The 24,233-nt window shown below is 43.7% G+C and overlaps 1 protein-coding gene across 1 annotated transcript in view; it reads left to right on the top strand.

Moving 5' to 3' along the window:
- Positions 1–2,204: 2,204 nt before the first annotated feature.
- Positions 2,205–24,233, top strand: part of SDR42E2 (short chain dehydrogenase/reductase family 42E, member 2) — a 43,912-nt gene continuing 21,883 nt past the window's right edge. Inside the window, exons 1-6 of the mRNA XM_068246800.1 lie at positions 2,205–2,531; positions 5,727–5,822; positions 8,409–8,466; positions 9,377–9,495; positions 15,647–15,722; positions 23,184–23,266. Of these exons, the coding sequence (XP_068102901.1) occupies positions 2,205–2,531; positions 5,727–5,822; positions 8,409–8,466; positions 9,377–9,495; positions 15,647–15,722; positions 23,184–23,266 (759 nt within the window). The remainder of the gene's footprint in view (positions 2,532–5,726; positions 5,823–8,408; positions 8,467–9,376; positions 9,496–15,646; positions 15,723–23,183; positions 23,267–24,233) is intronic.

Consider the following 24,233-nt stretch of genomic DNA (forward strand, 5'->3'; position numbering starts at 1 on the left):
GATTACACAACACTCAGCATTCAAAATGATTATTTCAGAGCAGTCTGGGAACTAATGACCTCTCCTCTGGCAGAGAAAAAGTAAAAAATTAACTAACAGTTGAGATAATAAAAGTCAGAAAACAGCCCTCTCCACGACTTTGAAAGTCGTAGAGCTTAATGGGTTTTTTGTATAGAGATAACAACTGGAGTTTTTTAAATCTTCCTGTACTGGAAACAATTAGACTGGTGTATCTGATCTTAATGTTTTATTTCTTAGCTGTATTACACATGCAAATCTTAATATCATAATTTTTTTTCCGCTTCAGTGTCGCTTTAAGTGTCATCCACTACAGTCCTCAGTACAGTAACTTTGGAAGCCCTGGACAGACTTATCAAAGCTGTTTCCAGCCAGTACAATATGCTACAATACCGGCAAGTTGATATGCCACACTGAAATGACCCAGTTGTTAACCATGAACCAACTGGGACCACGCAAAACACAAAATGCTGTGCACTGCTAATGCAAATTTACAATCATCATATGCATTCAAAAATGAACACTACTGAGGGGTTTTTCCCCTTCTGTACCAGAGCAATTTTCACCTGTCACCACTCCTCCTATTCATTCACCAATAACTTTATTACTACTTATCACAACAAAACTATCTATGTCTTCTTTTTTCGCCACCAACTAGGCTTTCTTGGGGGGGTACATTTTGCTAAGAATTATTTTATTTTAAGTGCATTTTAACAGGAACAATTAGAACAAAATTGAAAAAAATCATTATTTCTCAGTTTTCGGCTATTATAGTTTTAATACATGCTACCATAATTAAAACCCACACATTTAATTTGCCCATTTGTCCCAGTTATTGCAATGTTTAAAATATTTCCCTAGTACAATGTATGGTGCCAATATTTTATTTGGAAATAAAGGTGCATTTTTCAGTTCTGTGTCCATCACTAATTACAAGCCCATATTTTAAAAATTAACAGTAATATACAAGTTCAGTCCATAAGGTAACTATTTGTTACATAGTTACATAGTTATTTTGGCTGAAAAAAGACATACGTCCATCGAGTTCAACCAGTACAAAGTACAACTCCAGCCCGTCCCCCACATACCCCTGTTGATCCAGAGGAAGGCGAAAAAAACCCCACCAGGCATGGTCCAATTAGCCCCAAATGGGAAAAATTCCTTCCCGACTCCAGATGGCAATCAGATAAAATCCCTGGATCAACATCATTAGGCATAACCTAGTAATTGTAGCCATGGATGTCTAATTACTATAGCAATGCGGCCCTGTTTACTGGAGCAGAGCTGGTTGGCTGGCAGCCTCCTCTCCATAGCCTGCCAGCTATGTATTTTTTTTTTAAATTGCTATTTTTTTTTTAAATAAATGTTTGTAGGTGTAATTTTACTATTTAGCCACAAGATGTTCTCGCACATTATTTCCTGTTATCATAGTATTAGTATGCGAATAGGAAGTAATGCGTGGACGTGTTACTTCGCTACTTACAATGACAGCAGGCATGTCATTGATGCCGGCAATCATTGACACGGGGACTTAGTTCATTGAATGGGAACAACGTTCTCACAGGCAGCGGGAGCACGTGGCAGCCATCTGCCACAATAGACAATTATCTACGTTACTGGGCAGGAACTGAAGTCCTGCAGGACGTAGATAATCCGTCTAAAGCCACATAAGTGATTAAGGTACATAAACTATCAGTTTATTTTCACCTGAAATAGTCTTTTATGATCACTTCAGGTGTCAGTTTGCCAGTGATCCCCATACAAACATATTTGCTGGGTAGTCTGCCAAGTAACATTTATTGTCTTATGGAATGGGGAAGGGGTGGATTATAATACATAGTTGTTTTATCAGTTATTAAGCAGTCAAGGAATCGGTTTTACATGCAATGCTGTGTGGATGTTCAGAAAACTATTCAGTGTAATGTGACAGGATTGGGAAACCGGGCAGAGTTTGCTGGGATCACATAATAAGACAGAAGAGCCACCGTACATGTGTTTATTTTGATTTGGCACTCCCATGTGATGCATTAGCTATAAGAAAATTGGTGGGAATGAACAATTGCCCCAACAGATGGCGAGGGATCTGCATGTATATGAGACCTATGTTTATTGATTACCTTTGTTTTGCATACAGTAGTTTATGTGTGTTATCTTTTATCCACAGATTTTTTTTGCTTGTTTGTATCATGAGGGAGACAAGGACTGGATATGAGCTGGAGGATCTGAGGAACAGGATTGGGAAGGAAGAATTCTGCTCGGAATGTATCCGGAATTCTCTGCCATGTAGGACAGTACGATCGAATGGCGTGGTTCCACACCAAAGCAGAGGTCTCCCTTGTATGCCAAGCGCACATCCTGGCACTTATGAAATTTCAAAGGTGCTGGTCACCGGGGGTGCAGGATATCTGGGACAGAACCTTGGCTGTGCCTTGACAAAGTTAGGCTACTCTGTTGTTCTATTTGATATGCACCAACCAGACTGGGACATGCAAAATCCTGCAACATTCGTACAGGTAATAGGCTGACTGTACATGAACATTATGATAGTGATTAAGCTGGTCCAAGCATCACTAGTGGTAATAAGATGCTATCAGGCAAGGTGGAATAGGTGTAAATGAAGATAGATTTTAACTGAGATCCCCAAAATCTTCTAGCAAAAACAGTATATACAGATGACATTATTTAAATTAGTAAGATCACAAGATACAGTGATGTTAATATAATCTAAGACTGCTTTTACAAATGGTGTGGTGCAATCTTTAATGCGTTGTAGCCATGGCGCTACAAAATCAGTGAGGCATACTTGCCATTGAAAGTATGCCTCACTTCTGGGATATACACACAAGTCCTCCGGTAATGCACTGGATGCAGTGCGTTACCTCACCTGGACCTGCCGCATTGCACCATGATCACTGTGATGGCCTTTTACAGGGAGTACTTAAAGAGAAGCTGCAGTGAAAATAACGTAATGAAAAAATAGTGCTTAATTTTTACAATAATTTCAGTATTTATAGATTATGTAGTCAGTGTTTGCCCATTGTTAAATCTTTCCTCTCCCTGATTTACATTCTGACATTTATAACATGGCGACATCTTTAACTGCTGGCAGGTGATGTCTATAGAAGGAGATGCTGCTTATCTTGGTAGTTGGAAACAGCTGTTATTTCCCACAATGCAACAAGACTTCCACAGTGTAATGTCAGTACCCAGGTGCTGACATCACACAGTGGGAGGGGTTTCACCACAATATCAGTCACACAGAGCCCCCTGATGATCCGTTTGAGAAAAGGTAAAGATTTCTCATGGAAAAGGTGATATTGGCTACTGATTGGGATGAAGTTCAATCCTTGGTTACAGTTCTTCTTTAAAGGGTCAAGTCTCAGTGTTTACTGTATGGGGAGAGCTTCCAAGGCAGAGCTAATTAGACAGTTTGATCTGGTTAAACAAACACAGAGAAGTGAATTTCTTCAGCAACTATATGCGAAATAGAGACTGTTCATTGTCTGCTGTGCATGAGTTTTGGTCCACTATAAGATGGGCTGTTTGGGGGGCCATGTTCGTATGCTGATAGGACCACACTATTACTAATCCAGCCATCACTCCTGTGGCCCATCCTTTTTGCTAAGCAGCAATTACTGAGAACACAATCTCCTTAACCTTGCTTTCCTCTTACTGACTGGGCAAGTTTGGGGGAGGTGGAACTAGAAAGGTCAAGTTCTCAGGAATTGCATCTTTGAGAAGAAGCTATGCAGGAGTGCTTGCCAAGGGAGTAACAGTGTAGCCCGACAGTTCTTATCAGAACCCCTCAGTCTTACAATATTTACAGGGTGAGCAGTCACAAATGGCCTCTCAGTCTCTGTTAGCAGTCTTCGTCGGCTCCCCACATCTGCCAGCAGTCATAGCGAGCTTCCTGTATTTCCCAGCAGTCATAGGTGGCCTTCAATATCAGCCAGCCATCATAGATGACTTCCGGTATCTGTCAGCAGTAATAGATGGCTTCTAATATCTTCCAGCAGTCATAGGGAGCTTCCAATATTTCCCAGCAGTCATACTGTAGGTGGCCACAGTCTCTGTCAGAGGTGATTACTACCTCCGTTAGTGGTTAACAAGTACTACAAATCTGAGGACCTACTGTGGGGTAAATGACAAAGCTGTAATACATTCTGAGGCAAATTAAGACACAATATAGGCCATTGAAAATCAGGACATGCACCCGTTAGCACTGAAAAGCTGGGTTACTGGAACTTTGTCACTCTATATTTAACATGTGTGGCACCACCTATTTTTTTTCTGATAATCCTTTCCTATCACTCTTAAGTCGTGTATACATTCCTGTAGCTTCCTCCAGCCCCCTGCAGGCTGATCGATCCCTTGCCGTCCTCCTCTGCTGCCTGGATCCTCCGCTATGGGTCCCGGTAATTGAGCCAGTCTGCAGCAGGCGGTGGCGGGAGCGCGATGGGGCGCATACGCACTATGCTTCAACTTGCTCACTTACTGGGACCCATAGCGGAGGATCCAGGCAGTGGAGGACGACATCGAGGGACCGATCAGCCTGTAGGGGGCTGGAGGAAGCCCCAGGTATGTATACATTTTATTTTTTCGTTGTTTTAGGTTTACTTTTATTGTGTCCCCCCTCAAGCCAAATGGTCTCCCTTGTTGCAAACACTTCCTTGTACCAATGAGGAAAAAAAAAAAAAGTTACCTTCAGAAGTATAAGCACTGAAAAGACTGTTAGGTATTTCTAAACATTAGCTACCTTGTCCTTGGCACTATCCCTCCGCTTCCAGCTCTAGATGGGAATTGGCTGTGTCTGAACCTGGGCTAAAGCTACATACAACCCGACGGGTCCAGCGATGTCCCCTTGATGACGGTCGTCAAGCAACACCTCTTCCAGCTCCTGACAGGCGCAAACAGGAAGTAAGCGATCGTGGTACTTTGCGCTGAGTCATCGGGGATCTTAACAATCCGATCCGGCGTGTCCGTTGCTTAACAATGCGCGATCGCCGAGGGGGAAACATTGTTTAACATGCTAGTGTTAAACAATGTTCCCTGACATTGGGTAGCATTGCCGCTAATATCACCTCATGGGTATGAGGCTTAAGGAGCACAAATTTGGCTTAATATAGTCCCTGCAGTTGTAAGCTGTGAACACAATAGGGTGTATTCACTACATCGTCCTACCGCAGAATGTAGAGGATAGCAGAATGCAATTCATTACATGCAATGCATCACGCTCTTTATGGTGTGTAAGAAATTTATGTACATAACTTTCTTACCACAGTTTAGTGAATACACCCCAATGACCGACATGAAGCACTCACTGTACAGGGAAATAAGGTGCAAACATGAAAAGCTAGCTTATATATGTCTGGAAACACATGCCATAGCTTTAGGGAGTTGCAAAAACCATAGATGGCTGTAGACTAAAGTATTTTTAATTACATTAAATTATAAAGCAGTTTTAGTAACCATGCAATATTCAGTATAATTTCTAATGCAAGCAAAGATGCTTTTTATGAGCAGTGACAGCTTAAAATAGTGCAAACACTGCCTTGTACCTGAGATGTGTCTAATGTGTGTATGTATACTTACCTGGGGCTTCCTCCAGCCCCATGAGACCACATTTTTTTAAATTTTTGCCTCTATTTCCTTTCGAAAAGGAACGACACCTTGTTTTTTTATGACTTAAAAGGTGGCTTTTATTGCAGGGTGACATTCGGGATCATAAATCACTCTATAAGGCATGTGAAGGTGTGGACTGTGTGTTTCATGTGGCATCATTTGGAATGTCAGGATACCAGCAAGTGAGTATTAGCTACTACATTATACAATTGTATTCAATATCAGAGCTGACTTAAGGTGGCCACACACCATACAATAAAATGATCCGATTTTACGTTTATTCGATAAAAACGATCGGATCTCCCGAAAAAATCGAAAGCTTTTTTTTTCATTCGACTGCAAAATCCGATCGGATTTCCCGTTTTCTTCGATTTATATCGATCCGGACTGCCGGATTTTTTTCTTCTAAAGATTGTATGGTGTGTGGCCACCTTCAGATGCATAGTGAGCTGCTGTTTGTTGGCACAATTCACCCTCACAGGCTGTCCCCTACTTAGGGCTCGTTTCCATTAACCTCCCTGGCGGTACAAAAAATCCGCCAGGGGCAGCGCAGCACCTTTTTTTTTTAAAAAATTTTTTTGAAGCATGTAGCTAGCCTAGCGCTAGCTACATGCTTCCCCCCTCCCTTCGCTATCCCTCCCACCCCTGTGTTCGCCGCCGGCGCTTTTGCCCTGCAGGGAATCCCGTTCTGAACGGGATTCCCTGTATGGGCTTCCCCGTCGCTATGGTGACGATCGCGATGACGTCACCAACGTCGTGACGTTGGCGGGTGCTCCGATCCACCCCTCAGCGCTGCCTGGCACTGATTGGCCAGGCAGCGCAAGGGGTCTGGGGGGGGGGGGGTGACGCGGCGTGGCGGACAGTGGCAAATCAGCGGGTGGCGGCGGCAATCGTTATGCACATGCAGCTAGAAAAGTGCTAGCTGCGTGTAGCAAAAAAAAAAATTATGAAAATCGGCCCAGCAGGGCCTGAGTGGCACCCTCCGGCGGCTTACCCCGTGTCCAGCACGGGGTTACCGATAAGGAGGTTAAAGCAGAGCAGCTGCGCAGGAGCCGTGCGTCAGCGCAGGAGACGTGCGTCAGCGTGGCTCTGCGTTGCACGTGACTCCCGTAGGTGGCGCTTGCAATCCCATTTATTATAATGAACGGGATCATGGGCGCAATCGCCCCAAAATGCAGACAACCTTGCGCTGCGATTCAGTGGCAGTGCACGTATGGAAACATCAGAGAGTGCAGTCTATGCGCTGTCTGATGTCACTGCGATCGCGTTTCCATAAGTGCGGCTGAAAGCGTACATATGGAGATGGGACCTTAGAAACTGGTTTTATTCTAGGAGGTTGTGTGTAAGTTGAATTTGTTGGTAGAGTCCTGTGTCGTCTTTAGTGACATTTGGCTAAATTACTCAATTATGTGCAACTCTGGAATTGGACCTAAAGTATAAACAATGTTTTTCTTTGTGCTTTGAATGTGTTTAAACTACTTACAACCGTTTATACAATACTGTAACATGTAACAACTTAAATATGTGCTGTATAGTTTGTACATGGAGACAACTTTGTAAGTATGAAGCATTTTAACTTGAGATGCTTGTAAGTAAGGAACTGTCTGTATAGGTAGTCAGAAGTAGCCCCCTCCCCCAGTATAGGTAGCCAGAAGGACCCCCAGCAGAGGACCCCCAGTATAAGCAGGCAGAAGCATTCCCTAATATAGGTAGGCAGAAGGGCCCTCCCAGTGGCTAGATGTAGCCTCTCTCTCTTATGCAGAATATCAGCGCTGGAGCAGAAAAGAAATAACTCTCCTCTCAACTCCACCAACAATCTATTTTCTCCAGACGTCCCCTTCTCTATGATTAGATCGCTCTCTCCTGCCACGTAATGTGATGGGAGATGACGCTGTAGTCATTGAGACGGGAACGCAAGGAGACTGCAGATCGCTAGTAGAGTTCAGAGAGGTGTCACTTCATCTATGCTTCTGCTGCCGATTGCACCCTGACAGGACTGCTGCAGATCTCCCATTTAGTCCACACACCAGGTCCCCAGTGGCAATGGCGCCCTCTCCCTTCCCGATACAGTCCTCTGATGATTAGTAACTCCCCTCCCTCCCTTATACAGTGCCCTGGTGTCTAGTGGCCCTTCTCCCGCCCCTATACAGTATATTGTCCAATGGCCCTCCTATATGGTTTCTTGTACCCCTATACAATTCCCTGGTGTCTAGTGCACCTCCCTCCCTTATACAGTTCCTTGATGTCTCGTAGCCCCCCTCCTCCCCTATACAATCCCCTAGTGTCTAGTGCATCCCCTCCCTCCCTCCCTCCCTTGTACAGTTCCCTGGTGCCTAGTGTACCCCCCTCCTTTATACAATTCCCAGGTGTCCAGTGGCTGTGGGAGTGAAGCTTGGAGTGAGACTTATGTTACTCACCTCTCTCCATGAATCCAGTGCCGCTCAACCAGAAACATGCCGATTTGTCTGAAATGACAGCCTTATCTGAATTTGAGCCACATCACCCAAGCTGACATTACAACCTGTTCAGCGTGTAGCTGTGATTGCTCCACTGCCACTCACTCTGCATTCTTCCTCTGCCATTGTTACCATACCTCCCAACCCAGGACAGTCTCAGCAAAACCGGGACATTTGGGAGGCATGTGACTTGCCCAGTATTATGCCTTCTGTGGGGCCCCTGTTCGCTCTCAATGCTTTATGCTTATTATAATGTGCCATATTTATCTATACTGAACCTGAAGCAGAGTTTTCATTTTCCTCTTTTCTTAGCTACAGAAGAAGCAGATTGAATCTATAAATATAGAAGGAACACAAGTTGTTATAGATGGTAAGTAGCTATCAGTGGGTATAGTAAAGAATCTCTCCCTTGCAAATATTTGCTGTTTTTTTTTCTCCGTGGCCTGAAATAATGGCACATACACAAAAATATATTTTTCAAGCTGTATTTCCACAATGCAATAGCCAAGTCAAAGATATACTGTAATAGCAACAGTAAAAAAAAAAAATAAACCCAACCCTCCCCAAAAAAATTGTGTAATTTGACTTCCTGTGTTCATTTTAATTACTTTATTGTAAAAGCTTTGGTAATGCAACTGAAAATAAACTGTCGAAAGATCTTATCGAAAGATATTTTTATTTACTGCTCTTCAGAGTCAGGCTAGTTACACACCAGGACGTTGCGTTTAGGGGACGTAATAGGGCACATAACGTGCCCCTAACGCAACGCCTGGTGCTCGTGATGCGTACTCTTGGACGCATGCGGTATCACATGGTCCCGTCCGGCCAATCGCCGCACAGAGCGGCCGCTCCAGGAAGTAATCACTGCATGTCACTGAGTGCAGTGAATATTAATTAGCCATGTGCCTGGCCGCTCTCCCCTCCCCTCCTCCCCAACATGACTGAGCATGTGCAAACAGTTTAATGCGGCTTAGCCGCGTAGAACGCACAGCATGCAGCACTTTGCTGCGTTACAATGTAACACAACGTGAGCAGTGTGAACAGCCCACTTGTGTTACATTGCTGTGCGTTGGGGGAGCGTTACAGGCTGCACTAACGTGCGCCTGTAGCGTCCCTGTGTGCAAGAAGCCTAAGAGTATGGCAGAGAAAGTGCATTCATCAATTTATTTATTCACAATGTAAAAAATATATATATCTAAAAGAAGCATAAAGCCAATAGATTGCATTACATTTATATTTTCTGCATTTTTTATATATACATTTTTTTTTATTATTTTCAGTTTGTGTGGATAGAAATATCCCCAGATTAATTTACACCAGCACAGTGAATGTGGTTTTTGGTGGCAACCAAATAGAGGAAGGTGATGAAGAAACCACAACATATTATCCATCTGAAAAGGTACACCTGGCTGCTAAGGGGCTCTTTAAACTCTCAAACTTTTATTATAATGAGTTGTATGAGTTGGATGCAGCTGTTTACCCTGTTTATTTACTGTATTTTTTAGACCATAAGATGACCCTGACCATAAGGCTACGTTTCCACTGTAGTGTGAAATTGAGATTTTTCTGAGTGGTGAAAATTTGCATGTAAAGTTGTATGCGTCAAGCCTAGGCCCCCTCCTTCCTAGGCCCACCCACTGGTTGCTGTGCCCACTCACTAAATACCCCGTGTCCGTGTGCGAAGTACGCTGCGGCAAAAAATGTGCATGGCTCCGACACTGAAGAAAGCGGCATGCACAGTATGATGCTGCAAAAAGTGGGCGTGACCATGGCATGTTGTGGGTGGAGCCAACTACTAGCAAAATAAAGGTAGTCCCCGGATAACAAATGAGATAGGGACTTGTAGGTCCGTTCTTATCCTTTATCTGTTCTCTTTTGTCCCCCTCTTTTCTTCCTAGTGCCCCCAGTATAGGTAGCCAGGTATAGGTTCCCCAGTATAGTATAGTAGCGGGCTCACCCATCTGCTTCCCACGTTCAAGCTATGATGTCACTCTTCTCTCAGTGCTGGAACGTGGTGTGCTGTTAGTGAGCCACAGGCCCGCAGCCAGCACATGCAGCCCTTCCAGCGCTGTGGGGGGGGGGGGCAAGGCCCCCAGAAGCCCTGGGTCTCTCACTGCAGTGTCAGTTGTTCCCCCGATGGCTGCCCTGAGTGCTGTGTCCTTGATTGTCCCCTTGTGTCCTCCTCGGTGCCCCTTGTGTCGTCCTCCTGTGCAGAGTCATTTCCAGCGTCAGAGCGCATCTCACCTGATCCGTCGGTGCCTGCAGCAATCAACTCCTCTCTCTCCTCTCCCTCACTGTTCCTCTAGTGCTGGACACATGTAATGACACACTAATTGACAACACAATGAGGAAGAGCCGGCTCTAGAGTAGTGTTGCTCGAACACCAAAATGTTCGGGTTCGGTTCGGCCGAACATCGCCCGATATTCGGCATGTTCGGGCCGAATTCCGAACCCAATGCAAGTCAATGGGGACCCGAATATTTCTGCTTTGCAGGCCAGAAAAACCTTAAAAAATGAGGGAAACTTCTGCAAAATGGCTTTGAAATAGTGGAGGGGGGGGGGGGGCAAATGAGATCCTGGAAAGCTGTCATAGTACTACCAATGGGACCGGCAACGCTAACCCCGCAGCACACAACAGGATGGAAGAGGAGGTGCAGGTGGAGAAGGCCACGCTTTGAGACACAACCCAGGCCTTGCGTGAGGCCAAATTGTGCCCGTGCCCGCTCTGCCATCCTGTGTGCTGGCTAAGCCAGCAAACAGGATGGAAGAGGAGGTACTACAGGAGAGCAAGGCCAAGCTTTGTGAGTGACACAACCCAGGCCTGGCATGGCGACAAAATGCAGACGTACCTGAAGAGCTGCTGCAACTTGGTGAGTGCGGCCGAAGCGGCACTGGACTTTCGGAAATGTTTGGCCACTCGCCGCACCTTCAGCAGAAGATCCGCCACGTTTGGGTATGTCCTCAGGAACTGCTGAACAACTAGGTTCAGAACGTGGGCCAGGCAAGGGATGTGTCTCAGATTTGCCAACTGTAAGGCGTGAATGAGATTGCTCCCATTATCACACACAACCATGCCTGGTTCCAGGTGCAGCGGTGCCAGCCACAACTGGGTCTGTTCCTTGATTGCCTTCCAAATTTCTGCACCTGTGTGCTGCTTATCTCCAATGCAGATCAGCTTCAGTAAGGCTTGAGGCTTGCTGACGCATGGCAACAGCTGTGCTGCACCGCTTCCACGCTCCTGTTGCTGGGTTAGCGATGCCGGATGAGGTAGAGCTTGGAAAGGCGGTGGAGGAGAAGGAGCCAGAGAGGTCGCTGTTGTCATTGACTCGCAGGGAAGCAGGTCCGGCAATTTACGGCGTTGGCAACACCTGTGCCGTAGCGGGTGAGGAGTCGCTGCCAGGCTCCACAAGGTTCTCCCAGTGCGCCGTAAGGGAGATGTACCGACCCTGGCCAAACGCACTCGTCCAGGTGTCAGTGGTGAGGTGAACCTTGCAGGCAACGGCATTTTTCAGGCTTCGGGTGATTTTGCTGACCACGTGATCATGTAATGCTGGCACTGGACAAAGTGGACGGTCAGTGCGGCAGCACAGAAGGACCATGGCAACTCACTGATAGTACCACAGTTTGATAGTGCTGCCCAAAAATAAATACATACAACATGTTTTCCGGGGTCTGAGGCACATACAGATCGTCCCGATCATCATGATCATAGAACTCTTCTCCTGACCCCCCCCACCACCTCTGCCACCCCAACATCCCCAGACACAGACCTCTCATTGTCCTCAACATTAACTTGGGATGCTGGCCTGAGCCCAACCTCCTCCTCCACATCAGGCCCCATCATCTCCTCAATGGCAGCCCTGAATAATCGCCCTGGCACCGAACCGAGGGACACAACGCTCTCATCCGGGGAGGGCTGCTGCTGATCACTGGCTGCTGGAGTGGATGTTATAACTTGCGTGGGGCGTTGGCTGTTGCTGTTGTTGGGAGTGCTGCTCACAGCGGAGGTCTGTGAGGAACTCATGGTGGGCTAATATGTGTGCGGTGGAGTAGAGCTCATCAGAACAACCTCTGCGCACCTGGCGGCACTGAAAGTGTTTTTGTAATAAACAATACTCAGCAAAAGTCACAGAATATATTTGTGGATTGGTGGTACCCAAGTGATCCCACTTGGCGGCACTGAAGGTGTATTTTTAATAAACAATATGCAGCAAAAGTCACATGAAAATACGTGTGGATTGGTGGTACGCAACTACGCAAGTGATCCCACTTGGCGGCGCTGAAGGTGCTTTTTTAATAAACAATATGCTACAAAAGTCACTGAAAATATGTGTGGATTGGTGGTACGCAACTACGCAAGTGATCCCACTTGGCGGCACTGAAAGTGTTTTTTTAATAAACAATATGCTACAAAAGTCACTGAAAATATGTGTGGATTTTTAACAGCCCTGTGGGTGCTGCAGCTGCTGTCAGCGGTGAGACTGGGGCCCTGTGGCTGGCCTGGCTAGCAGTGAGGCCCTGTGGGAGCTGCTGTCAGCGGTGAGGCTGGGGCCCTGTGGCTGGCCTGGCTAGCAGTGATGCTCTGTGGGTGCTGCTGTCAGCGTGAGGCTGGGGCCCTGTGGCTGGCACTGGCAGACAGTACGCTACGCTAAACTCCCTACCTACCCAAAGCGAAACCCCAAAGCAAATGGCGCCGATCACGCGCGTTCAGGTATTTATGCACCCGAACACGTGACCCGCTCGACGAATCACAGCGCGAGACGCGCGTTCGACCGAACGTACGGCCACGTTCGGCCGAACGTTCGGCCAAGGACAAGTTCGAGCCACGTGGTCGAGCATCCGTCACGGACACTGAGGTGTTCGGATGGTGTTCGCCGCGAACTGGAACACCACAAAATTTGCCGAATCCCGAACAGTGGCGAACACTGTTCAATCAACACTACTCTAGAGCAACAGTGAGGAAGAGGAGTCATTGCTGATTGCCACAGGATTGGAAAAAGTGCCCCACTGTATGGTCGTACCAGTACGGTAATGTACAGTGCGAACTTCTGGGACAGAATGCATTGCAGCGGAATGCATGAAGTCACAGTGTGAAAGGGACCGGAGTCTCTTACAAAGATGTGTCCTGAACAGCTACCTGTGCTTGTTCTACAGTATACACATTTAAGACATGCATGAAAAACAAACTAATGACCTTCTCAACATTCAGTGAGAAACACAACAAGATTTTCAGCAAAGGTACTACTGGCAGAGGGAGATATTCTACTTCTCCTCTCACTCCTTGCTGGTCAGACCTAACGATCACATCCGACTTAAGGCTTAAGCAGGCTATACATTCTCTCAACAAGTGCCCAGAACATATGCCTCGTACACACCTACAAGGGCTGTTGCCCTGCATGGATCAGAACTCGATCCCTTGGGCAACAGTGCGGAGCTAAGGCTGTACAGACACGTTGCTAGCTTTGAGGCTGGTGACATGTTCTGTTGCTACGCAGGGGGGAGGAGGGACGACAGGGTGGCACATGAGGGGCCACACAGATTGGGCAGGGTGAGTGGGGAGAACAATATCCTAGGCCAGCACAGTGCGGATCATGCCACGAGGGGTATTGGGGTCCGCTGCATACATGCTAGATTCTCAGCAGAGGCAGACTTTATTGGCTGATTTGGTAATGTTTAATCAAAAGTTTGTACATAAAATCTACTGTACAGGATCTTCTCAAAAAATTAGCATATTGTGATAAAGTTCATAATTTTCTGTAATGTGCTGATAAACATTAGACTTTCATATATTTTAGATTCAAATACACACAACTGTAGTAGTTCAAGCCTTTTATTGTTTTTCTTATTGATGATTTTGGCATACAGCTCATGAAAACCCAAATTTCCTATCTCAAAAAATTAGCATATTTCATCTGACCAATAAAAAAAAAAAGAGTTTTTAAAACAAAAAAAGTCAACCTTCAAATAATTATGTTCAGTTATGCACTCAATACTTGGTCGGGAATCCTTTTGCAGAAATTACTGCTTCAATGTGGCGTGGCATGGAGGCAATCAGCCAGTGGCACTGCTCAGGTGATATGGAGGCCCAGGATGCTTCGATAGCGACCTTAAGCTCATCCAGAGTGTTGGGTCTTGCGTCTCTCAACTTTCTCTTCACAATATCCCACAGATTCTCTATGGGGTTCAGGTCAGGAGAGTTGGCAGGCCAATTGAGCACAGTAATACCATGGTCAGTAAACCATTTACCAGTGGTTTTGGCACTGTGAGCAGGTGCCAGGTCGTGCTGACAAATGAAATCTTCATCTCCATAAAGCTTTTCAGCAGATGGAAGCATGAACCCACTTTTGAACCAGAAACAGCGGCAGAAGCGCCTGACCTGGGCTACAGAGAAGCAGCACTGGACTGTTGCTCAGTGGTCCAAAGTACTTTTTTTTGGATGAAAGCAACTTTTACATGTCATTCGCAACTCAAGGTGCCAGAGTCTGGAGGAAGACTGGGGAGAGGGAAATGCCAAAATGCCTAAAGTCCAGTGTCAAGTACCCACAGTCAGTGAAGGTCTGGGGTGCCATGTCAGCTGCTGGTGTTGGTCCACTATGTGTTTTATCAAGCGCAGGGTCAATGCAGCTAGCTATCAGGAGATTTTGGAGCACTGCATGCTTCCATCTGCTGAAAAGCTTTATGGAGATGAAGATTTCATTTGTCAGCACGACCTGGCACCTGCTCACAGTGCCAAAACCGCTGGTAAATGGTTTACTGACCATGGTATTACTGTGCTCAATTGGCCTGCCAACTCTCCTGACCTGAACCCCATAGAGAATCTGAGGGATATTGTGAAGAGAAAGTTGAGAGACGCAAGACCCAACACTCTGGATGAGCTTAAGGCAGCTATCGAAGCATCCTGGGCCTCCATAACACCTGAGCAGTGCCACAGGCTGATTGCCTCCATGCCACGCCGCATTGAAGCAGTCATTTCTGCAAAAGGATTCCCGACCAAGTATTGAGTGCAAAACTGAACATAATTATTTGAAGGTTGACTTTTTTTGTTTTAAAAACACTTTTCTTTTATTGGTCGGATGAAATATGCTAATTTTTTGAGATAGGAAATTTTGGTTTTCATGAGCTGTATGCCAAAATCATCCATATTAAAACAATAAAAGGCTTGAACTACTTCAGTTGTGTGTATTTGAATCAAAAATATATGAAAGTCTAATGTTTATCAGTACATTACAGAAAATAATGAACTTTATCACAATATGCTAATTTTTTGAGAAGATCCTGTATATGTCACTACCGGTATCACCCCTTGTAATGTTGTATTGTCATATTTAAGCAATGGCAACACTGCCAAGAGTAAATACTGTATGTAAGTTACGCCACCATCCAGCAAGCTTGCAAGGATAGTTGTTTTATCTTACCTTCCTACTCGGTGGATGAAAGGTAAGCAGCAACCCAGGCTTTTATATATGCTAAAAAGTACTTATTTCCAAGGATATTTCATTTTAAATGTTTCTAATACTTTTAATGTTATTGCATGTTTTTGTTATTTTTAGCAGCAGGATCATTATTCCAAGACAAAGACTATTGCTGATCAGATGATCCTGGCAGCAAATGGGACCCCACTGAAGGGTAAGCTTTTGCTTTAAATAAAGCTGATAATGGATATATACAAGCCCCACCTGTGAAAATTGTAATATGTAAACAGCATCAAAATATATCAAGTCACTACAAGGAGTACTATAATGTAACAGGTGCACCCAAAAGAAGGGCATTGGGAATGGGGACATGTGACAGAGGCACCATACGCACGCACACACACGCACGCACGCACACATACTTTTTATTTTAAAATTCTTCTTTGTTTCCCTTAATGATACATAGAAAATAAAACAATTATTGGAAAGAAAATTACAATTGTGTGATATATTGGAGCTCTGAAATTCATTTGTCCATGTAGACACAAGCACTATATAAAGAAGAGTTTAAAAATTAGTCACAAACCCATGACAATACAATGGGCAACAAAATACATTAAAGCCACAAAAAGAGAGAAAGAGGTAGCCCATATAAAGCAGCACTACTACATACATCTGAAAAAAATCACTGGTCTTTATTTGACAATATCATCATTGGAACACATGGTTAAATTATTTCAAAACGTACTAAATCACTGGCAACATGATAGGAAATAATACAGGGTTTTCAAATTAATACATAGATATCTGGCATATTAACTAATCATTTCTGGCTATATATATATATATATATATATATATATATATATATATATATATATATATATATATATATGTATATGTACATATACAGGGAGTGCAGAATTATTAGGCAAGTTGTATTTTTGAGGAATAATTTTATTATTGAACAACAACCATGTTCTTAATGAACCCAAAAAACTCATTAATATCAAAGCTGAATATTTTTGAAAGTAGTTTTTAGTTTGTTTTTAGTTTTAGCTATTTTAGGGGGATATCTGTGTGTGCAGGTGACTATTACTGTGCATAATTATTAGGCAACTTAACAAAAAACAAATATATACCCATTTCAATTATTTATTTTTACCAGTGAAACCAATATAACATCTCAACATTCACAAATATACATTTCAAAACAAAACAAAAACAAATCAGTGACCAATATAGCCACCTTTCTTTGCAAGGACACTCAAAAGCCTGCCATCCATGGATTCTGTCAGTGTTTTGATCTGTTCACCATCAACATTGCATGCAGCAGCAACCACAGCCTCCCAGACACTGTTCAGAGAGGTGTACTGTTTTCCCTCCTTGTAAATCTCTCATTTTATGATGGACCACAGGTTCTCAATGGGGTTCAGATCTGGTGAACAAGGAGGCCATGTCATTAGTTTTTCTTCTTTTATACCCTTTCTTGCCAGCCATGCTGTGGAATATTTGGACGCGTGTGATGGAGCATTGTCCTGCATGAAAATCATGTTTTTCTTGAAGGATGCAGACTTCTTCCTGTACCACTGCTTGAAGGAGGTGTCTTCCAGAAACTGACAGTAGGACTGGGAGTTGAGCTTGACTCCATCCTCAACCTGAAAAGGCCCCACAAGCTCATCTTTGATGATACCAGCCCAAACCAGTACTCCACCTCCACCTTGCTGGAGTCTGAGTCGGACTGGAACTCTCTGCCCTTTACCAATCCAGCCACGGGCCCATCCATCTGGCCCATCAAGACTCACTCTCATTTCATCAGTCCATAAAACCTTATTTTTTGGCCCAGTTTTGACGTTTCAGCTTGTGTGTCTTGTTCAGTGGTGGTCGTCTTTCAGCCTTTCTTACCTTGGCCATGTCTCTGAGTATTGCACACCTTGTGCTTTTAGGCACTCCAGTGATGTTGCAGCTCTGAAATATGGCCAAACTGGTGGCAAGTGGCATCTTGGCAGCTGCACGTTTGACTTTTCTCAGTTCATGGGCAGTTATTTTGCGCCTCAGTTTTTCCACACGCTTCTTGCGACCCTGTTGACTATTTTGAATGAAACGCTTGATTGTTCGATGATCACGCTTCAGAAGCTTTGCAATTTTAAGAGAGCTGCATCCCTCTGCAAGATATGTCACTATTTTTGACTTTTCTGAGCCTGTCAAGTCCTTCTTTTGACCCATTTTGCCAAAGGAAAGGAAGTTGCCTAATAATTATGCACACCTGATATAGGGTGTTGATGTCATTAGACCACACCCCTTCTCATTACAGAGATGCACATCACCTAATATGCTTAATTGGTAGTAGGCTTTCGAGCCTATACAGCTTGGAGTAAGACAACATGCATAAAGAGGATGATGTGGTCAAAATACTCATTTGCCTAATAATTCTGCACTCCCTGTATATATATATATATATATTTTTATTTTTTCCCCTGGGTCACTCACTAAGAGCGCTCCGAGGAACTGAACCCAGGTTCATTAAGTAAGTGCAAAATTTGCAAGGAAAAAGTGCAGTGTGCAAAAAAATGTATCATTTTGTATACAAAGTGGAAAAGTGCAAACAATTAATGAGAAACTTAATAAATAAGTCACACACAAAAAAGTCTTAAGTGCTGTTTCCAGTGATAACAATTAGCTGGGCAGTACTATATATATATATATATATATATATATATATATATATATATATATATATATATATATATATATATATATATATATCCCGATAGAGGTAAGAAGGGGGCCAGAGCACCTTCAAGCTGGGGTGGAGATTCATGGTAGACTGTTGACTACGAACGTCATTTTGGTGTGATTAAAATGCAGCTGAATGGCAGGGTTTGTAACAACATAAACATCTCAAATGAGTTGTTATTAATGATTTATAAATGATTTATTAATAATTTATAAAGCGCCAAAATATTCCATTGTGCTGAACAAAGTAAGAAACAAACATGGAGTACTTAATACAGACGATGGTGTACACCAATATACAATATACAGAATTAGTACAAAATACAGAATTAGCAATTACAGTGACAAAAGTAACATGGTGAATAAAATGTATAACAAATTTCAAGACACAAAAGGGTGAGCGAGCCCTACCCTTGCGAGCTTACAATCTAAATGAATAGAATTTGTCCATTGTAGTGTATGTTGAAGAAGACCTCTTATTTGAGCGCTACGGAGACTGCCATAACTGCTTTCCCGAGTGTGTGATTTGGCCAGAGGAGCAGTATTACAGCCAGGACACCAGCATTTTCAATTTGTCCAGAGGATCAGTATTACAGCCAGGACACTAGCATTTTCAATTTGTCCAGAGGATCAGTATTACAGCCAGGACACTAGCATTTTCAAGATGGCAGCTCCCATAGCTCTCATACCGCAATCGTATTTCAAGTTTACTCTCTAAGCTTTCTTAAGTGGTTTTCTGTAATCACAAAGTGTGTAAAGCTTTCCACTGTTGTTCAGAACAAGAGGTTATGAGTTTCTGTAATTGCTGCCGCCACAATTGCCTCTAATTGGTTTGCCGGTGAAGAGACCTACATCAGTTACCCGATATCTCCAGCTGGAATAATTCATGGCAAACCCAGACATTTCCATCGCTCAGGAGTCAGTTCAACACTTAAGCCTCTCAGAGCAGCGATAAGGTTAGAAATGCCAGTGTACAACAAATTAATGTAAAGTGCAATGTGATCCTAGCTGCCCAGGTGAGACGTGGTAAATTTAGCTGGGGAAATGTCACAGAACAACCTTACGCCACCTGATACCAGCCCACACCGAGACTTCTACTCAGCGCTAATATAAAATCCAGCTTAGGAAAGACATAGAGCCGTTCTGGGTGAAATGTAGGGTTTCTTTCAAATAAGTCCACACTTTGCATATGTACTGTATACTGTGAGGTATATGTCTGTTAGCAGCTACTGCTCACCACCAGCTAATATATAACTTGCAAATAAGTCTGAGGTTTACCTATTGTACAGTGTGCATCTACACTGTTAAATACATGAGTATTATTGCCTAGATCAAGCTAATATAAAAACATAAGGCCACCTCCCATTTTACTGTAAGTTTACCTACCTATCACAGAGAACTAGTTACAATTATGTCGCTATTAAAATCAAACCCCCTTTTTTTCCAAATGTGTTTTTTTGTTTGACTTTCAGTCGCTTATTTAGGCCATGTCTATTTCACTGGTTCCCCCACAGTTGCTAGGGACCAGGGATTATTGATTCATTTGATATACATTCTCCTAAATGAGAATTCACAAAGAAACACATGTTCTGTTGGCTGGTAAGTTTCTCAATGACTGGTTGTGGCAATCAGGGCTGTGGAGTCGGTACAAATTTCATCTAACTCCAACTCCGACTCCTCAGTTTATGAAACCGCCGACTCCAGGTGCACAAAATTGCTCCGACTTCTGGACTCCGACTCTTTAACCTCCCTAGCGGTATACCGTTTCTGAGGCTGCGACCGCGGGAGGGATTCTTTTGAATTAAACTTTTTGTAGAGCATGTAGCTTGCAGTAGGCTAGCCACCATTGTGCCTCAAGTCCCCCGCACCCTTCTGATCCCTCCCCCCCGACCGCCACCGCTATACGCAATCCCGCGAGAGCCGCAGCCTCCCCAATGAGCTTTAGTCGTCGCTATGGCAACGATCAGACATAAGGTCTGACGTCATCGTCGTCATGCACAATCCCAATCCTCCCCATAGTGAAGCCTGGAGCTGATTGGAGATAACGGCAGCGATCGGGGGGGGGGGGGGGAGCAGTGCAGAGCGGAGGGACTTTGGGGACAATGGTAGCTAGCGAAGTGCTAGCTACAAGGTTTACAAAAAGTTTTATCCACAAAATCCCTCCCGGGGCAGAGAAATCCTCTGCGGCGGCTACCCTGAATGTAGGTGGGGGTTACCACCAGGAGGGTTAAGGTGGCCACACACCAGTGTTGCCAACTCATCCCTTTAAATACGGATGCTTATGAATTATACATGTCTTGTGGCTAGTTTGATGCAGTTTAGGCACTGATTATGTGTGAGAAGCCCCAGAACCTGTATAACTTAGATGTGTCAGTATTTAAATGGATGAGTTGGCAACCCTGCCACACACCAACACATTTTTTAAATATATTTCCAATTCAAGAACTGCAATAAATGTTTCTGATTGACTGTAACATTTCAAAAATCTGACCAAAGTACCACGTGTGCTCAATTTTTCCCCAATTATGAAAAAAATGATTGAAATGAATGCCAATCTACCACACACCATACCATTTTTATAAAAATTGATTAGAAAAATCCACCACTCCACTCAACTTTTATCAAATAAAAGCCAATCATTTTTATTGAATTGCCATAAAATTGGATAATTTTATTGTATCGTGTGTGGCCACCTTTAGTCTAATTCTTACAAAGGCTATAGATTTGGTACAAAAATCATCCAACTCTGCAGTTTATTGAAACTATCGACTCCGTCTGCAGGTACCTAAAATTGCTTTGACTCCACAGCCCTGGTGGTAATGTGATTCTATCTCACTTCCGCTTGGTTGTTCATAAAAAGTAGAAGTGAAACATGATCATAGGATTACAACCGGTCCCACCGCGGCTGGTTTTAAACTTGTTGTGGTGTGATTCTCCTGTGGCAGGAGAGGCCGTTGCAGGAAAACTGCACCGCACCAAAGCCCCTGTCACATTTACCCTGCAACAGTCAGCACCAAGTAAGTGCACAGACCCACTCCCTTCTCAGTGACGTACTTCCTGATGAACAGGAAGTACATCACTGGGATTCCTGTCGGTTGCACTGCGCTCATCATTCACACTCACTGGTCGCCATAGACTTGCATTACTGCATTATCCGTACGGAAGGGCATGGATCATGCGTTAACGCATTGCTGACTTAGCATCAGGACTGTTGCAATATGAGTTCTTCCGTCGCACCACATAAAGTATGAAAGTCTCCAAAGACTTTCATTTGCTTACTAAATTGCTTAATGCAACTTTACCACCAGTTAATAGCATAAAATGGGCCTCAGATTTACATATTGTCACTTGATCAAATCAAACACCACTACTACGTGAAGTCTCTTCGAGGAGTATACATGTATAATAAATTATTCCTCTCTATTAAAAACAAAGCAAAGCAATAACAGGGTGTGGCTGGTTGTGAGCAGCACTCTATATTAAAAATTCCAGCATGATGGATCAAAGAAGTCTAACAAGACATCCCAGACAAACAGACAAAAACTGCTGTTTGTTTTCAAAATAATGGATGATAAATAGTTTTCCTGCACTCCCATTGTACCGAGGAGTGTATGGCAAGTTTCTGGACAGTGATTTATGGACAACTTGGGGTGGGGTCTGAAATTTGTATGGTAACTACTGTAATGGAGGGAAAAGGTGAGTGCTCCTCACCAAAAATTGTTGGATTGTACGTTGATGCAAAGGACCTCAAAATAAGGTCATATTTAAAGCTAGGAGCTTTTCAAACTGCAACTAATAGGTTCCAGTAATGATCACTCACCATCCAGGCTACCAGGCTCAGGCAATCTCTGTATAAACAAGTGTAGAATTTTCTCTATATACACTCAGGAGACTTGTCTGTTTCAGGTTCTGGGAATCGTCAGTCTCTAAAAATGTACAGATTGGCGCACGAAAGACCGGGTCTCTTCCTTGCTATGTATTCTCCCCGGCTTTATTGAAGCCCGTGTCATCTGCATTTGCTGCTGTATGAGAGTGTTACCCACACGGTAGCAGATGCAGGTGACACAGGCTTCAATAAAGCATACAGTAGGGATCGAGTAAGAAACGCACAGGGACAGGCAGCCTGTATACTTGCGTAGGTGAAAGGCAGCCGAGCCCGCAGGGGCGTAACTATAGACCCTGAAAGGGATGCAGCCGCAGGGGGGGGGGGGGCAGAAGCAGCAGGGGGCCCAGGGGGGGGGGGATGTATTTTTCATTTCCTGAGAGACTGACAACTGAGAGGAAAAAAAATTCTGCTCTCTGCACAATTTTTTTAATGACTGTGAGCACACTTGTCTGTCGGTTTTCTGTATGTGGTTTCTGCACACCATGTGTGTCTGTATGTGTGAAAACATGCATGGTTTATTACAGAAGCTAATGTAATTGATAAAAACAGACAGCAGTGAAGCACTGCAGGCATTTTCTCTATCTGTATGGGGAAAGTGTGCACTAGCCAATTGCCTAACATTGGTTTATAGCTTACCTGTGCAGAAACCAAGGGGGGAGGGGTGGGGGCCCCCTCCAAAGTATCGCAGGGGGGCCCAGTGATTTCTAGTTACCCCCTGTGAGCCGGTCTTGCATACACCACCCTCTATTAATCATTGACAAAAAAAATTTGGCCTGTGCTCAAATTAATCTGAACAAAGTCAAATAACTAGCAGGCTATGGAGGCACTTCAAAAATTAAAAGAAATAAAATATTGTAATGCTGCAGGGGGAGGGGATTAAGGGTGGGGCGAAGGGATTGGGGTGAGTCATATTTCAGACATTTTAAAATTCTATAAAATGTGGTGTCCTTTGTACCATACAAATGTAGAAACTTTAAGATGTATTTAGAAATTCACAAATATTATTTGTTGTGAACGTTCTTTAGTTTAATGAAAGTTGATCTGTTCCTATAGGTGGCAGTAAACTCCTCACCTGCGTGTTACGACCACCAGGAATTTATGGACCAGGTGAAAAAAGACATTTGCCAAGGATGGTGGTAGGTCAGCATTCATTAAGCAGCTAAGCCACTGAAAAGTAATAGTAATACATTTAGCCAAAAATCTTGGTTTATATTTGGGAATACATATTGCATGCATGTTATTTTCTGTATAGTGTAACATCAAATAATTTTAACAATAGAAAAGTTCCACATTTATAATTGCATTTATTATTGCATTGAGGGATTTACTCTTGTAAATGAAAACATTGGGTGGAGGGGTCTCTCCATTACCCCTAAAAAGACTGTATAAACCCATAAACATGCCCTTGGGGGACTTAAATACAAAAATGCCTACTTTGAGAATAAATAATAAATGTAAGAAAACACCCACATACTGTATTTTGGTACTTTTCACATTTTCTTATATTTTTCCTAGTATTTGGATGACATGGTCGTCATTATATGTGAATGGAATATGGCAGAAATGGCTCTACAAGGAGGAGGTTATTCTCTCAGTCTTTGTAGAATGGATCAGTGTCATTCAATCACTGTAAAGCAGGGAGCTTGTACCTACCAACTAACTTAAATTACTAGCAATTAAAGATAAATTACTTTTTGATGGAGAGCAACATAAATAATATCATGTGAAACCAATGGCCTATATACAATTCACTTTTGACCTAGAAGATAATTTTCATCTTCTGTATAAGGGCCGGTTCACAGTTGCTTAAAAAACGTACCTGTTCGGGACGTTTTTTAAGCTCCGCTCAAACGCAGGAAGTGGATCCCATGTTAAAAATGGGATCCACTTCCACGTGTTAACAAAACACGGATCTGTTTGCTACACAAGTCCAAACTTGGCACATTTTCCTGGACTGGAAGGGAAAATGTGTCCAATGAAAGCCTATGAGAACAAACTTTGTCCGTTCTCACTAGGCTAGTCGCCACATCCATGTCGCCCATTTTGATTGCCGTCGTGACGTAATATTCATGCGTCCCTCCTACACAGCCCAGTGGCCGTTAT

Source organism: Hyperolius riggenbachi, chromosome 7 (assembly GCF_040937935.1).
Source record: "Hyperolius riggenbachi isolate aHypRig1 chromosome 7, aHypRig1.pri, whole genome shotgun sequence".
NCBI classification, from domain to species: Eukaryota; Metazoa; Chordata; class Amphibia; order Anura; family Hyperoliidae; genus Hyperolius; species Hyperolius riggenbachi.